The sequence below is a fragment of the Chiloscyllium punctatum genome, chromosome 33 (assembly GCF_047496795.1).
Source record: "Chiloscyllium punctatum isolate Juve2018m chromosome 33, sChiPun1.3, whole genome shotgun sequence".
Taxonomy (NCBI): domain Eukaryota; kingdom Metazoa; phylum Chordata; class Chondrichthyes; order Orectolobiformes; family Hemiscylliidae; genus Chiloscyllium; species Chiloscyllium punctatum.
In genome coordinates, this window is record NC_092771.1 from 4,860,179 (window position 1) to 4,877,779 (window position 17,601).

Sequence of the window (17,601 nt, forward strand, 5' to 3'; positions counted from 1 at the left end):
ACTAAGATGGATGATTTTATGTTAGGTAAGGTTAGTGGATGCAATTAAGTTACAGATCAACCTTGATTTAATTAATGTTGGAACAAGCCCTAGGAGTTGAACAGTCTCCTCCTGTTTCTGAGAGATGTTGCGATGAGTAGAGGGCTCATCATGTGATTACAGTAAGACTTTAATATTGTTTGTTAAAATTGGTGCTCAGCTATTCAGGCACGAAATGAGGAAACATTTCACAAAAGGGGGATGGAAATTTGGAAGTTTTTTTCTTCAAAGGGCCATGATTGCTGCAACAATTGGAATCTTTCAAAACTAGGATTTTGATCAGATTTAAATGTTATTTGAGACAGGAGCAGGGTATGAGGCATGCCTGGAACCTGCTGTGTTGCTCAGTTAGATCACCACCTTAACTCAATTTACCAGCCTTTGTTCCATATCTTATGTTGCCCTTAGTGAATAAAGATCAAAGTGTCCTGATTTCATTCAGTAGCTGATCACTAATCTTAAGGTAGTCTCCCAATTCTGGATTCCTCCCCTGGTGAAAAGAGGTTGTCTATATATAACCTGGTAAATTCATCAGTAACATTTAAAAAGACCTCAATCAAATATACTTCAATATCCGAAATTCAGCAAAATTCCCTCATAATTTAACCCAGAATATTATTTTGAGGAATTTACATTGTACCCTTTCCAAGGTTAATATATCCTGCCTAAGATGTGTTAACTGTTAGTCTGAGTTTTGACTACAGTTCTGTGCAACTCTCACAGTGCTTAATATCCAAGATTCCTTGAGATAAAGGCCATTGTTTAATTATGAGTTTGTTTCTTTTATGCTTGTTTTTATGTTATTTTGTTTAATTTATTTACTCGTTTTTAGTGATGTTTAGGAGGTCATTTGGTGCATTCCCTACCTCTGGATGTGTCCCTACCTCTGAGCTAGATGTTTCAGGTTTGAATCCCACTGTAGCACTTGTTGCCCATGGAAGTCAAGTTCATAATGAGTTCAGACAGGTTGAGTATCAAATTGAAAATCCTTCTAAAATACTCCAATTTCCCACACTGGACCAAACAGTCTAACTGCTCCCCAACCTCAATCGCATAACCCTCATTTCCTCAACTGGGTATGCCCTCCCCCGTTAGTCACCCCAAATAATGTAACCTCTTCACACAATTGAGAGAGTTCCTGACTGGAAATAAATTGCAGCTCCTTCCATTGCAACCTGTAGCTCCCTACAACAATGCACCTGTAAAATTGTTTGTTGCTACAATGGCTTGGGTCCTATGGGGGCACAATTAGCTGGATGGCTGGTTTTAATCAGATTAGTGCCAAAAATTCCATTTTGAGATTTGATCTCCATTTGGGCCAGGATGGATTTGGGACCCGCTTCCTTGCTCTCCCTGTCCTGTTTGTTATGGCACTGTGGGTTGGACCTGCCATTGGAAGTAGAACTGAAAAATAAGTCATGCATATATGAACATCCAAATCTTTTCTCCTCCATAATACGTAGTTTTTCACTGTTGCTCACGAGAGGTTACTCCAATTTATATTTCTCTGGATATCAGACTTGCCTAAATTGAGTGCTGTCTGCCACACCGTCTTGGCCATTTATGGTTCAACACGTTACAACTGTCAGCTTTAATCAAGATGTGGAAGACACCGTGCTGGACTAGGGTGGACAAAGTTAAAAATCATACTGGACTAGGGTGGACAAAGTTAAAAATCATACAACACCAGGTTATAGTCCAACAGGTTTATTTGGAAGCACTAGGTTTCAGAGCGCTGCTCCTTCATCGGTGGAAGCTAGTGTTTCCAAATAAACCTGTTGGACTATAACCTGGTGTTGTGTGATTTTTAGCTCTAATCAATATTACTTAATGCTCTTCACTGTCATGTATAACCTTGAATGCTACTGTCTATTCCATCAACATAAAAGCAATATACTGTGGTTGCCGAAAACTGAAAATAAAAACTGAGAATGCTGACAATACTTGGTGGGTCTGTCAATAACTGTGAGCAGAGAAACAGAGTAAGTCTTTCAAACAATGTTTCTGAGCATTGCAGGACCTTCTGGCTTTATTTAGATGGAAAGCTGAGAACCCAGAGCCTGAGGGAGTACCACATGTCACATCCCCACCAATCAGAGACTATGGCCCCTTTAATTTCATTATCTGTTTCCTGTTTCAAAACCAATCATCAGCCCGAGGGCCTCTGTGAAAAATCCCTCCTGAACATAACTTCGCTGCAAAACACTTCAGGATGTCCTGCAGTGAAAGAGTCTATGCAAGTGCATGCTTTTTTTTTTGCTATCTTTCATTTTACATTTAATCATTGACTGGCCAAATTAGCATTTCTTGCCCATTCTTAATTGCTGTGGAGAAGCCAATGGTGAGCTGCCTTCCTGAATTGTTGCAATTCTTTGAGTGTATTTACATCCACAAAGCTGTCAGGGAGGGAGTTCTAAGTCAGGATGGTCTGTGTCTTGGAGGAGATCTTGCTCTTGGAGGAGGTCGTGGTAGAGGACACAGGTTTAGAAGGTGTTGTTGAAGGAGCCTTGCTGAGTTACTGCAAAATGTCTTGGAGATGGGACACTGCTGCCATGGTGATAGAGGGAATGAATGTTCAAAGTGGGGGATGGGGTGCAAATCAAGTGGGCTGCTTTATCCTGGATTTCATTGTGCATCTTGAGTGTTATAGAAACATAGAATATATGTTGCAGCTGCTTAAATCCAGGCAAGATTAGATTAGATTACTTACAGTGTGGAAACAGGCCCTTCGGCCCAACAAGTCCACACCGCCCCGCCGAAGCGTAACCCACCCATACCCCTACATCTACATCTACATTTACCCCTTACCTAACACTATGGGCAATTTAGCATGGCCAATTCACCTGGCCTGCACATCTTTGGACTGTGGGAGGAAACCGGAGCACCCGGAGGAAACCCACGCAGACACGGGGAGAACGTGCAAACTCCACACAGTCACTCGCCTGAGGCGGCAAGTCGCAAGTTTTCTGTCATGCCCCTGACCTATGTCTTATTAAATAGTAATAAGCATGAGGCAGACAAGAGCTGGTTACATGCCACAGATGTGTGTAATCTCTGACCTGCTGTTGAAGCCCCAGTATTTATATGGCTGGTTTATGTCAGCTTCTGGTTCATGGTAATCCCAGGATGTTGGTAGTGGTGGAATCAATGATAGTAAGGCCATTCAATGTCGAGGGGCAATAGTTATGTTCTTTTGTTGAAGTTGGTCATTGTGTGCAGTAACAGGAGAATGTAGAGAACAGACCTACATCTTTGAACCACTGGATATTGTTCTAGATTTTGCTTGCCATAAAGTGGACATGAGAAAGAAGTTCAGAAATCAGCTCAGGTGTAACTCTGGACCCCAAGAGAGAAGGATATAGTCCACATCCATAGAGAAAAGAGAAATCTTTCAGCTATCAGACCCCCTTGGGACTTCGTTGCAAATTCAGCTCTATGGGCCAGTTAGTGTTTCACGGTTCTGTGCCATAATGACCATAAAATACATATCCTCTTGCCTCCACTGGCTGCTTCCCAGCTCTGTTGGTAACTCTCGGCTATCAGTACTCAGTGACATTATAACTCCAATCTAGTATGAAATTTTCAGTGGAATTAAACTCTATTGATCAACAGTTGAGCAAATCACATTGCCAGTTCCTATTAATTTTCCCTATTTTGTGACTAGTATGCTGGTGGTTCCAGATGCCATAAATCACTTGCAGGTGACTTTCTTAGAATTAGGAGACTAATCAAAGACTTATTTTCCTTTCAAACACTTTTCTGTAGGTGCTGGCCAGTCCTGGCTCAGTCAGTGCTTCTCTTAGCTCAGATTCAGAGAATTTGAGTTCAAGCCCTGACACAATTCAGACTAACACGTGCAGTGCTATGACTCGGGAGTGTGGTACTACCAGATGAGATTTAAATCAAGGTCTGAACTGCCCTTTAAGGTCAATGTAAAAGATCTTGTGGCACGATCTGAAGAACAGGGAAATCTCCCTATACAATGGACAATATGTATCCCACAAATGATATTAATTTGTACTTTGTCATTTGAAACTAATGGGATCTTGCTGTGTGCAAATGGCTGCTACATTTTGTAACTGTGACCTCACTCCAAAACTATTCATTGGCTGGGAAACGATTTTAGGGATCCTGAGGGTTTGAAAGGTTCCAGAGAAATGCGTGTTCTTCCTGTTTTTAATGTTAGGAAATTTATCTGTAAGCATGTCTATAATCTGTTCGCATGTGCCTCTTACCTCATCTCCCTTTTCATTCCAGTCTCCCTCTCCTTGGCTATTCTTTCCTTCCTTTCCCATATTTGAGTATTGCTGGTGTGTCCAGTTGTGGCTCCAGCCCAGATGGATTCAAAGAGGAGTGATGGGTTAGTGAATGGCAGAGAGACATGGCTGTAGCAGTGTGGACAGCTCTAGATATTGTGGCTGAATGGAGATCTTCAGATCAGTAGTGAGTGGCTTTCTTGGTTCATTTGGCTCAACACTATTTTGGGCAATGCCTTCACCTGTCGAACTAATAGCCAGTGTTTGAACGGTAGTGTATCAGTGAAGTTTGTCTTATTGCAGTGCTGACTGAACACCTTGGTCACCATGGAAACGTCTTTGCTAGTCCGTTGTTGCCAGCTGGGTTTGTACCTGTGCAAGTTCACAACTCTGAAGAAATCACTTGACTCATAAATATCACTTCATCCACAGAGCTTTATTTTGTTTCAAAAATATACTTCATTCATAAAATATCTTTCTATACAAACAGCATCACTAGAGTAGTTCGATTCTGTACAGTTGTTACATATGGAAAACAAACATAAGTCATTTCTTAATTATACAAGACTATATTTATGTGCATTTGAGGTATCGAGAGGATCCAAAAACTGAACAGACCCCCATTGTACTTCAGCAGGAAGAGCTCAGGCAGTGGGTCTTGCCTTACTTCACCTTGGGGCAGCTGCCTGAACTTTGTGTGTCCATCAACATGTAGTCCTGGACCTTGGAATGTGCCAGTCTGCAACACTCTGTCAAGGCCAACTCCTTGTTCTGGAAGACAAACATGTTTAAGCCAGAAGAAAGAGCATCTTTCACCAAGTTGATGGTCCTCCAGGAGCAGTCAATGTTTGACTGGTGTGGTTCCCAGGGAACAGACTGGAGATTGCTGCGTTACCGAGATGCACAGGATGAACCTCGACAAAAATAGCTGCATTTCTCTACAAACTTCCTTTGCAAAGGCATATTTTAGCATGAGATGTGTGACAGTTTCTGCCCACCAACAACTGCTTTGAGGGCAGCATGTGGTGAGGCAGAGAGTTTGGGTTTACATGAAAGATGTCACAGTAGTCCCTTTCTTACCACCAGCCAAGAGATGTGTCGGTACTTGTTGGAAAGTTCTGGTGATGAGGCATTCTCTGAAATAATTTTGACAGTCTGCTCAGGGAACCACACAACAGGATTCACGCTCTCTTTTTGCCCCAGAATCTCCAAGATGCCATATGCTGACCATTTCCTGTTGGATTGTAGGCAAAGGTGTTATCCTTTCCAAAATTGTCCATGAAGAACAGGTGGTATGGAGCAGTCAAACTACTTGGAGCGTTCTACAGCAATAAAGACACACCCATCCTTTGCCACACTGGGAACAGGTAGAACCTCATTACGTAGTGACATTTATTGTTTACATATTGAGGGTCTATGCATAGCTTGATGTAGCTGCACATGAAAGTGGCCATCAGGATGAGGGTGGCATTGGGCATGTCCCTCCCTTGCCTTGTCCAGAGCTTTGTACATGGTTTCCCTGCAGACATGGTCAGTCCTAGACCTCAGACGAAGTTGAAGATGGCTCACGTGACTGCAATGATAGAAGTTCAGAGAATAGTCCAGAACTGCGCCACATACAACAGAGAGAGTACCCCACACCTGATGACCAAGTTTTTACCCACAGTGCTCTCAGAAGCCCAGTTTCTGACTCAGGTTGGCATGAAGCTTCTCCCAAGTTGTTGCGTACTGCTTGGCCCCCAAAAAACACTAAAATGATCATAACCCTGAGGAGTGCGAGGTTCTCTGAAATCGTCCTGCACAGTACAGCACAGGTTTGATTGGGGTGAATCACCAATCTCAGAGCAGACATTGCCCAGTTGGTAATGACCTGAGAAATGATTTTGTAATCTGCATTTGGTTGCCAATTTCTAATTTTTTCCCTCTCCTCCTTCCACTTGTAGATGAGGGTGATAATACCTTGCCTCATGGATTTGCTCATGGTACCTGACAGAAGCATACTGTTTTACACCTCCATCAGGTCCTGGCCAATCAAGTCTCACAGAGCCGAATACAACTCGGCTGGTAAGCCATTGTTTCTGGGAGTTTTATTCTTTTCTAAGGATTTGAGAACCTTGGTCAGTTCATCCAGAGATAACGGCTGATCCAGCCTGTCCTGAATGCTGTCCTCTAAGACCTCCGTGATAGATGGCAGGAGTGATTGGAAGGCCATGCTGTCTGTGGGCTTAGTGTCATGCAGACTGACATAAATGGATTTTCTGACCCACAGTGTCAGACTGAGGTGACGTTACCGCGCCATCTGCTTTCTTCAGTCTACTGAGCACAGAGCTCTCTCTTATGCCCCTTCTAGAAAAAGAAACACAAGCACTGTCTCGTCCTGTTCCAAGGTGCGGACCCCAGACCGGGAGATTATCTTGAAGGCCATTGAGGCAAAGAGCGCAGTTTGCTGGCTGTGCATCTCCTGGAGATCTTCCATGATGTCAGTCCCCATCATCTGCACTAGGAGTATGTTCTGCATGGTTTTCTGGAGTTTGGAGAGTTCTCTTCGTCTCTCTCTCTCTCTCTCTTTTCTCTCTCCCTCTCTCTCTCTTTCTCTCGCGACTTCTGAACATCTTTGAGGATAAAGAATCTCTTGGTGTTCCCTTTGACTGTCTCCCACTAGTCCACCAGAGGCTCAGAGGTGTTTCATGGTTCTCCAACTTCTGTAATCCATTTTGAGCTCCTCACTGTTTTCTGGGATCAACAATTTTGACATCAGGTAGGCTAGTACGATTGCAACATTTAAAAGGCATCTGAATGGGCATATGAATAGCAAGGGTTTGGAGGGATATAGACTGGGTGCAGGCAGGTGGGACTAGATTGGGTTGGGATATCTGGTCGGCATGGACAAGGTGGACTGAGCACAGACAGGAAATTTTGAACGGATAGATCCATCTGGCTGTGGCCAGGTGTATTTACATTACACACTGTCCGTAGCGCAGCTCGATGACTTTAACCGTTTCCATCATGAATCTGGATATGAAGGCCAGTTTGCTGTCAGTCCTTCTGGATTGTCCATCCACATTGATGATGCAGCTGAAGTCTCTGGCCAAAATGAGCAGCCTGGACTTTCCAACAGCAGTGGGAGTTGCTGCAGTACGGCCAGCCACTCACCTTTACTACTGAGTGCCAAATGTTAATAACATCTAGTCTGTGTGATACTGTGAACAATGCTGACATTGGCTGTCGATCAATTTGAACCTGTTTCTCTTGTTCTAATTTCACAACATATATGTGGACTGAAAGTTGCCTGTTTTCATGCTGGAAGTGCTCAACTTTCTGTAGTTCTTTGCTTCATAACTTAGGATGTCAGCAATTAGCCTTGTGTCTCTTTTCTGCACAAGCTCCTCAGTATTTCAGTGGTCAGAATCTGGGTAGAATATTGAACCTGCATCCTGGCCTTCACTTTGGGTTCATTTAAAAATATAATGTACTTTTTGTGTTTGTTTTGACTGTGCTTCACCTGACTGAACCCATTGAGTAACAAACCAAGATCTGGTTTACCTTCACACTGCTTGCACCGTGTTCAGTCAGTGCTTTTTCTCCTGGTGTGCAATGGCCGGTGTATACCTAAAACTGTTGTGAAATTTCTTGTGCCCATTTACTGATTTTATCCAACTGCTTTCAGTAACTTTTAGCTTCCTCATCACACTTCATTGCAGCCTGGATTTAGTCCTCTCAGGAAATCTGATTTATTTTTAATAGAAGCAATGGTATGCATTTACATAGCATCTTATACTAAAAGGTCCCAAAATACTTTGCAGGATTGTTATAAACCAAAATTTGGCGCCAAGTCCCAGAGAACAAAGTTTGGATATGACAGCAGAGTTTCACATGGAATTAGGTTTATTGGGTGAGAAGAAGATGGTAGACTGGCTGTAGATGTTGGGATAGTCCAAGCTAATAGGTGGGAATGGTGGTTTCAGCAGCACATGAATTAAGGCAGGAACTGAGTTAGATGATGGAGGTGAAAGTTCACCTCAAAGTCAAATGTTGAAAGCACAGTTGCAAATGGTCTCATTCAACCTCAGGTAGTTGCAGTGTGAGGAGGTAAAGAGTGGGAGGTAAAGAGTGGGAGGTTTTAGTGTGGACCAAAGACAATGGCTTTGCATTCCCAGTGTTCATTTGGAAGTAATTTACTGGATGTCACATAAATGGTGTGACAAATTACACTGAGTTGGGGGATCAAGCAGCATGATGGTGAGATAGAGCTGGCTGTTGGCAGCATAGACAGGAATCTGATAGTGTTTTCAAATGATGTCGCCGAGGGGCAGCATGTAAATGGGGAAATAATTCAAGTAATGATTGTAAGTTCCAACAATAGGGACCTCAACACTGACCCCTGGGATGTGCCATTCTATGTATCTCGCCAGAACCTTGAAAGGGGAGGGAGAGGATGTGGAGAAGGGAGAGGGACAGTGAGAAAGGGTAGAAGGACTGGGGGTTGTTTATTCCTGGGATCTAATTACATAGGGAGCCTGTTTTCAAACCATGCTGTGTTGCAGTTATCCAAGAGGCAAGTCTACGTGAACTAGAGCTATGCTTAAACAAAAGCGAAGCTGTGTCTGCTGCAGGAAGTAGACAGACTCCACCCCACCCCCAATTTGAGGTCCCTCACTGACTAAAGGTAACCATGGAAACCTTTGGCATGTGTAGCTTTATTCTCTTTCATTAGCCTGTGGATATGGGTTCCTTAGATTCATGAAACATGCAGTACACTGCACTGCCTTTAGTCAGGAGAAAGAGAGAGAGAGAGAGAGAACGTGCACTGAAAGATAGTGTGTGTCGGCAGCCTCAAGGAGGCTATGGAGAGAGGGAAGGTTACTTCCTTCTGAAGGAGAGAGCTAACGAAGAGCACCCTGAAAGCACCAGTACTGATAGGGAGTGAGTTTGGATACTGAGAAAATATGGCTGCTCTTAGGGAAATGTCTCTTACATGGGCCTAAGTTGTGATTTAAATGCCAATAATGTGTGATGGTGACTGTTAAGTTCCATGCTCTGTCCATTTGAAAATTATCCTGCATTAAAAGAATATTGATTCATTGTTCTCAATTGGGAAGTGTTTGCGGTGTATAGTTTGTGTATTGGTCTGTTATTGAGTGTGGGAGCTGTTTAAGATAATGAATGAAAATTCCCTCAGTAGAAACATATTAGCTTAAGAGATATGGTCATATTCTTGCTGAACAGTAATGAGTTGTGGGTTTAAGTTGCACTCAGAGACTTGAATGCATGAATTTGTCGCAATCATAACTTGTATTTATAAAGTATCTTTAACGTTGTAAAACATCCCATGTTATTTCACAAGAGGAATTATCAAACACTGAGCTACATAAGGAGTTTTTAGGTTAGTTCAGAAGCTTGATCAAAGAGATTAATTTTAAGGAATGTCTTAAAAGAGGAACAGGAGACACAGAAAGTTTAGGGCATTGGCATAAATAGGAGTGCTGCATTGCTAGAAATATCTTTCTTAGAGTGAAGGATCTTTTCTTCTTGGATACTGTTTATTCAAGCACATGTTTCACTGCACCCCTGGTCCAGGTAAGATTGGGAAGCTGAAAATGATTTCAGATTCAGTGTGCATTGATTCCCACCTTGCCCTGTGCATCACAGACAAAACCATCGGTGGTGAAATTCACCTTCTATTTTTAAGCTGGTATTGACTAAATCAATGGATAAAACAATGAGGAGTTTTAATAAAGTAAGGAGAAAATATTCTCAAGAGAAATCAAGTTGGTAACTAGTGCATACAATTTAAGGAAATTGGCAAATGAACGAGGAGATGAGAAGTTGTTTTAAAGCAGTGAGGTGTTGTTTTCTGGAATGTGCTGCCTGAAATGACTGGAAGCAGGTTCAGTACTAATTTTCAAGAAAGACATTGTATTAATACTTGAAAAGGAGGTATGTGAAAGTCAATGGGGAGGAGGTGGGAGACAAATTGGATGGTACTTTCTCAAAGAGCTAGCACAGACATGCTGGGACAAACACTCTCTACTCAGTATCATCCAATGATACATACACATTTGTGATTTCAGAAACTTCTCATAAAAACTTGATTTATTTTTTTCCTCTTTTTATTATGATACGTGGGTGCCATTGGCAAGACCGATTCTTATTATAATTGTCTTTTAATTGAGTGGCTTGCTCCGCTAGAGGACAGTTCAGATTCAACTACAGTGCTGTGGGTCTGCAGTCATACGTTGGCCAGACGAGGTAATGATGGCAGATTTACTTCTTTCAAGAATGTCTGGGCATATTGTAGGCTTTTGTGACAATTGATAGGTTTATGGTCACCATTCAATTTCAAACTTTTAATTTTTTTATTAATTAATTTCAATTCCACCATGAACCCAAAGCATTCGTCTGGATCCCTGGATTTCTAGTCCAGTAATTTTGCCATGAGACTGCCTCTGCCAGGATGACCTTTGAAATTGCAGTTCAGCTTCAAATAGGGGCATAATGTAATGATATCTCAGCTGTGTATCTTCCTGGGCTACTGCACAGCAAATATGCTACTGCCTAGGGGAAGTTGTAAGACTGAAATCCCTTTCAGTTTCAGGTACCTCAAGTTGTTTTTACTGGGAGATCGTGATTTGCCAGTTTGTAATTTGTCCACTAATAAATAGTTACTTTTACATGAGCTTCAAACAGCAGATAAGTGCAGAGAGTCACTTGGGCATTGTGGTTTGCAGCGTCAGCTTGGGTAATGAATAGGTTGGATACATTGATTCAGATATACCAGTTTTGAGCCACAGTAGAACTTGGACTTCGTGCACTTGTACAACATATTGGCAGGATCAGTCTGGGCTCCAGCTCCTCTTCAGGATCCAGTGACCCCTTTTGGAAAGTTTTATAAGTATGAATGTGGCCTGAGGGATTTGGCTGCGTCGTATATCTTGCCATCCTTTAAAGATCTTGAAAAACATTCATATTATAGAAGAGGTAGTGCTGGACATCTTAAAGGTGGATAAATCCCCAGGATTTGATCAGGTGTACCCAAGATGAGTGGCAGATGGAGTTTAATTTAGTTAAATGTGAGTTGCTATATTTTGGAAAGGCAAATCAGAGCAGGATTTATACACTTAATGGTAAGGTCCTGGGGCTGTTGCTGAACCTTGGAGTGCAGGTTCATAGTTCTTTGAAGGTGGGGTCACCGGTAGGATAGTGAAGAAAGCATTTACTGTTGCTTTCCTTTATTGGTCAATACATTGACTAAAGGGGTAGAGAGGTAATGTGGCTGTACAGGACATTGGTGAGGCCACTTTTGAAATACTGCACTCAGTTCTGGTCTCTCTGTTATAGGAAGGATGTTGTGAAACCCGAAAAGGTTTACAAGGATATTGCCAGGGTTGGAGGGTTTGAGCAAGAGGGAGGGGCTGAAAAGGCTAGGGCTGTTTTCCCTGGAGCATCGGAGGCTAAAGGGTGACGTTATAAATGTTTATAAAATCATGAGGGGCATAGATAGGATAAATAGACACTGTCTTTTCCATGTCTTGCAGGGGTTGGGGGGGGGCGCGGGGAAGGAGTTTGGTTTGGGGGGAGTCCACAACTGGAGGGCATAGGTTTAATATGAGAGGAGAAGGATTTTAGGGACTTAAGGGACAACTCTATGATACAGAGGATGGTGCATGTATGGAATGAGTTGCCAGAGGAAGTGGTAGAGGCTCGTACAATTACAACATTACAAAGGTATCGGGATGGGTATATGGAAAGGGAAGGTTGAGAGGGATATGGGCCAAGTGCTGGCAAATGGGACGACATAAATTTAGGATATCTGGTCAAGTTGAACCGAAGGGTCTGTTGCTGTGTTGTACATCTCTATGACTCTATAACTGAGAATGGATGTTTGACTGACCAGTTAGATACTGCTGACCCAATAAGGATTACTGTCTTCAGACAGGAGAGCAGAATTTCCTCTTTTAATGTCTGTAAAGCGGATGCAGTACTCTGGCTGGTAAAATTAAACCCTGATCATGTTCTATCTGGACGTGTGATTGTTACAATACCTCCGAGGATCTCCATTTGGGGAGACCTCCCTGTTTATTCCATCACCCTTCTTGTCTTCATTATCACTAATGTGAAACTTGTGAGATGCCATACATTGTGTTGAGGTCTCTGACCTATTTAGAAAAAAGGTCCCAAAATAGTCCTCTTGGCCTTGTTTCTGGTATTTGAAGAATTCCTGTCCTTGTTGTTGTCAGTGAGCACTGTGTCCGATTCCTGCATCCTAGACTGTGTTAATGAGTGTTAGCCTGTCATCTCCTGCTATTCTAATTAGTATTCATGCCTTGGCTGGTGTTGGGTGGTGTGACTGTTCTGGGACTGCGCAGGGTCTCTATGTGGCTGTCACGATATAAATGTGCCATTTATCTCTGTCTGCTTCCTCACAGCCACTGTTTGCTGGAGGGAGCTGTGATCATACTGCGATGAATATTCAGCAGAAGGATGAGGTCGGGTTTGCTTTGCACTGATCTGTGAGGAGGAGGAATGTCACTTGCTTGACATTAATTTTCTTTCTGATGATCCTGTCCCTTGTACACATCCTGTGAAGAGCTGACCCTTTCTGACGTTTGGTCCTGTAGCCACCGATATCCCCACTGTAAGTGGCTGTTCCATCAATGGGGACAGGAGAGTGTGAAGGATATAGGTGCAATGGGACACCACATGTCACCCAATCCTCTCTTTGTCCACCGTCTAGATTCAAACACGTTTTTTTCAAATTGAATGTGGTTAAGGTTTGTTTTGATGCACCTGGAGCACTTAGGAGAATTTGATGGTTAATGGTGTGTCTTTAAAGATGTGTTCAGTTAGTGTACTGCTGCTGAATGAGGACACTGTGTGCACCCGCAGGGGTGTGGGTGGAAGCAGCTCCTGTGTATCTGTTGATAAGATCCTAGCAATGCTGGGGTAGATGTGTAAATACTACCTCTACCTGTTGGGATGATCTGTTCTAATCTGATTTTTCTCATTTCTCATGTAGCTTCATATGAAATACATATGTCTTACACAATCATTTTTAAATTAAACACATCTGTTGTAGGTATTCCTCCCTATTCAATTTTTACCTTCCTTGAAAAGCTAAAAAATATAATCATTTCTGCAGGTACAAACTGGCCCTTCATTTCTGTTTGCTTTTGTAGGCTGATTAAGTGTTGACCATGGAGTTCTCAACAACTGCATAGAATGTTTAACTCTTCTGATGCATAAAGATCTTACTGTTCTGCTTTAACATTTAATTGAACGTGCAGTGGAGTTGGAATGGTCTCTGCTAGTCTGTAATGGATCTCCATTGTGACAACAGAACTATTATGTCTTGATTAATCTGTGAGAGACTTTGTCTGAAACCATATTTAATTTTAATGGTATGTTTTCTTGATAGTTGGAATGATTACCTTACTTTAATATTGATCTGGTTTCTTTCTTATTGGGTATTGTGTGTTGATGCTTGTATAGTTACTGTGGCTGAGCACATGAGGCATGCTGGGCCACAGGATCAATTTTATACACAGGGAAGGAGCAGGCTTTATGTTTGGGTGCACAGGATTTGGGACTCATACATGGAGATGTGCAGGTTTGTGAGAACATGCTGTTGACATCAATTCTAGGCTTATGTTTGTCCAGAGTCTATGTGTTGGTGTGGCTGCTAAGCTCAGTCCACCCAGGTTACTCATAGTGTTTTAACAGGTTTCTGTTCTCATTCTGACTGATAAGTGATGTGGAAGGAAATATCAGTGAAATATTTCCTGTTTTTCTTGCAATAAGTTCCTAATTTGAGTGGACTGTACAAGTGAAAAGGAAATGTGAATTGAACACAAACATCAGCACGTGGCTGACAGCATGCGGCCAGCTGAACTCCACCTCAGCCCACATGCTCCAACAGAGTCTGGAGCCCTGCTGTGGCAGCAGCTCACTCCCGTTCACTGCTTCTGGAGAGATTGTATCAGTTGTATACACACACGAGAGCCAGGATCAACACCAATACTGCGACTATGTGTAAAATAGGATGCATCCTTCAGAATGCAAAACCTTGGTGACCCTGCACTATGCTGAGAATATCTTTTACGTTCTCCTAGGGTCACAACTCTTTGCACCCCCTTCCCCTGAAGCTCTTTCCCCTTCCTGGGTAGTTCCTGACTCCCAGCTAGGTTCCTTCTTGATCAATGAGTGTCAGCACAAGGTCACTTGTTGCTTTGTTACTGTGTGTTCCCAGAGGTTTATAGAGCCATGGTTTGCTCCATCATTCTCCAAAAATACCTGAGTTAATTCATGTGCCAAGGATAGAAAACAATATCTGAAATCTGAAATAAAACCAAAAATATGAACATCATTCTCCTCCAACACTTTATTGCCTAGCTCTGTGGCAGAGTGCTTGCTTTTCCTTGGATCATTCCAGTTCCTGACCCAATTGCTAACCCTCGGCTATGCTGTTCTCAAAGACGATCAACTTCCACACGCACGCTATACTCAGCTCATCTTTTTCACCACTTTTACTCTCCTGCTGCACTGCTTCTCTGACATTTAGACCTAGATTAGCTGCAGTTTCCATTTGTTAAAGACTAGAAAGACTAAATCCATCTTCTTTATAAATTCTGTTTTCACCATCCTTACGCTGGAGGATTCTGGGCAATCCAAGATGGAGGATGGGAAAAATTTATGGCTGTAACAGCTGCTCCTTTTTTGAGGTATTTTAGGTGCTAGATGTGATTTCCTCGAATTCCAGGAGCAGCAATTACTGTTTTGTATATTGTTGCATTGTTTTGAAACTTTGGATAAAAAAGTAAAATCAACAGTTTTAAAAGGGAGAAGAACAGACAAAGGAAGCACATGGTGAGGTCTGTGCAGGAGAGAGAGAGAGAGAGAGAGAAACTGACACTGCCTTTGCTGTTTGAATTCATGGATTGCTGGACATTGGAGTGCATCTGGGAAAATTAACAAACAGTAAAATTCACAACTGATCTTGGCGGAACTGTTGGGTGAAGTTCACAACACGGAAGCAGATAAGTGTATTGTTGTTTTAAGTGTGATCTGCAGTAGTGAGTAGAGTGGGTTCTTTCTTGATTATATGTTTTTGGAGATATATCTCTTGATAAAATATAAGCCATAACTATTAATTTAACCTGGGGCAGAGTTTGTAGAGGAATAAAACGGTGTTATTTTCTGGGTCTGTAGAGTGTGAAGAAGCAAAAATGGCCTTTAGTAGAGTGAAATGTGCTTCTTGTCAGATGTGGGAGTTTAAGATTACAACGGATTATATCTGTCATAAATGCTGTTGGTTGCGAATCTTATCAGATCGAATGGATCAATTGGAGAGACAGTTAGAAGCAATGAGAAATTTGCAACAACAACAGTATGTGATGGATGGCAGTTATAGGAATGGGGGAAAGTCTCAGATACAGTCACATAGATGGGTTAACTCCAGGAAAGGTAAGAGAGGTAGGCAGCTAGTGCAGAGGTCTTTTGGGGCTATACCCATTTCAAACAATTATGCTGTTTTGGAAAATGTAGATGGGGGATGGATTTTCAGGGGAACGTAGCACGAACAGCCAAGTTTCTGGTATTGAGACTGGCTCTAATGCAATGAGGGGTTCCAAGAGATCAATTGTATTTGGTGATTCTCTAGATTGTATAGACAGACATTTCTGTGGCCAGCAGCGAAAAATCAGAATGGTGTGTTGCTTCCCTGGTGCCAGGATCAAGGATGTCTCAGAGAGGGTGCAGAATGTTCTCACAGGGGAGAGGGGCCAGCAAGAGGTCATTGTCCACATTGAAACCAATGACATAGGAAGGGAAAAGGTTGAGAGTCCGAAGGGAGATTACAGAAAGTTAGGCAGGAATTTAAAAAGGTCCTTGAGAGTAGTAATATCTGGATTACTCCCAGTGCTACGAGCTAGTGAGGGCAGGAATAGGAGGATGCAGCAGATGAATGCATGGCTGAGGAGCTGGTATATGGGAGAAGGATTAATTTTTTTGGATCATTGGAATCTCTTTTGGGGTAGAAGTGACCTGCACAAGAAGGACAGAATGTACCTAAATTGGAAGAGGACTAATATACTGGCAGGGAAATTTGCTGGAGCTGCTCGGGAGGATTTAAACTAGTAAGGTGGGGGGGTGGGACCCAGGGAGATAGTGAGGAAAGAGATCGATCTGAAACTGATACAGTTGAGAACAGAAGCAAGTCAAGCAGTCAGGGCAGGTAGAACTAATAAACTGCATTTATTTCCATGCAAGGGGCCTAACAGGGAAGGCAGATGAACTCAGCATATGGTTAGGAACATGGGACTGGGATATCATAGCAATTACAGAAACATGGCTCAGGGATGGGCAGGACGGGCAGCTTAATGTTCCAGGATACAACTGCTATAGGAAGGTTAGAAAGGGAGGCAAGAGAGGAGGGGGAGTGGCGTTTTTGATAAGGGATAGCATTACAGCTGTGCTCAGGGAGGATATTCCCGGAAATACATCCAGGGAAATTATTTGGGTAGAAGTGAGAAATAAGAAGGGGATGATCACCTTATTGGGATTGTATTATAGACCCCCCAGTAGTCAGAGGGAAATTGAGAAACAAACCTGTAAGGAGATCTCAGCTATCTGTAAGAATAATAGTGGTTATGGTAGGAGATTTTAACTTTCCAAATATAGACTGGGACTGCCATAATGTTAAGGATTCAGATGGAGAGGAATTTGTTAAGTGTGTACAAGAAACATTTCTTATTCAGTATGTGGATGTACCTACTAGAGAAGGTGCAAAACTTGACCTCCTCTTGGGAAATAAGGCAGGGCAGGTGACTGAGGTGTCAGTGGGGGAGCACTTTGGGGCCAGCGACCATAATTTTATTAGATTTAAAATAGTGATGGAAAAGGATAAACCAGATTTAAAAGTTGAAGTTCTAAATTGGAGAGAGGCCAATTTTGATGGTATTAGGCAAGAACTTTCGAAAGCTGCTTGGGGGCAGATGTTGGCAGGTAAAGGTATGGCTGGAAAATGGGAAGCCTTCAGAAATGAGATAACGAGAATTCAGAGAAAGTATATTCCTGTTTGGGTGAAAGGAAAGGCTGGTAGGTATCGGGAATGCTGGATGACTAAAGAAATTAAGGGTTGGTTAAGAAAAAGAAGGGAACATATGTAAGGTATAGCCAGGATAGATCAAGTGACTCCTTAGGGGAGTATAAAGGCAGTAGGAGTATACTTAAGAGGGAAATCAGGAGGGCAAAAAGGGGACATGAGATAGCTTTGGCAAATAGAATTAAGGAGAATCCAAAAGGTTTTTAC

General features: G+C 42.4%; 1 protein-coding gene across 10 annotated transcripts in view; it reads left to right on the plus strand.

The window, feature by feature from the left end:
* LOC140458359 (neogenin-like) overlaps positions 1 to 17,601 on the plus strand; it is a 206,711-nt gene that overhangs the window by 32,352 nt on the left and 156,758 nt on the right. Inside the window, exon 2 of one of the 10 annotated variants that reach the window (XM_072552781.1) lies at positions 6,239 to 6,359. The exons of the other annotated variants lie outside the window; for them this stretch is intronic. Coding sequence (XP_072408882.1) covers positions 6,239 to 6,359 — 121 coding nt within the window. The remainder of the gene's footprint in view (positions 1 to 6,238; positions 6,360 to 17,601) is intronic. 10 annotated transcript variants of the gene reach the window in all.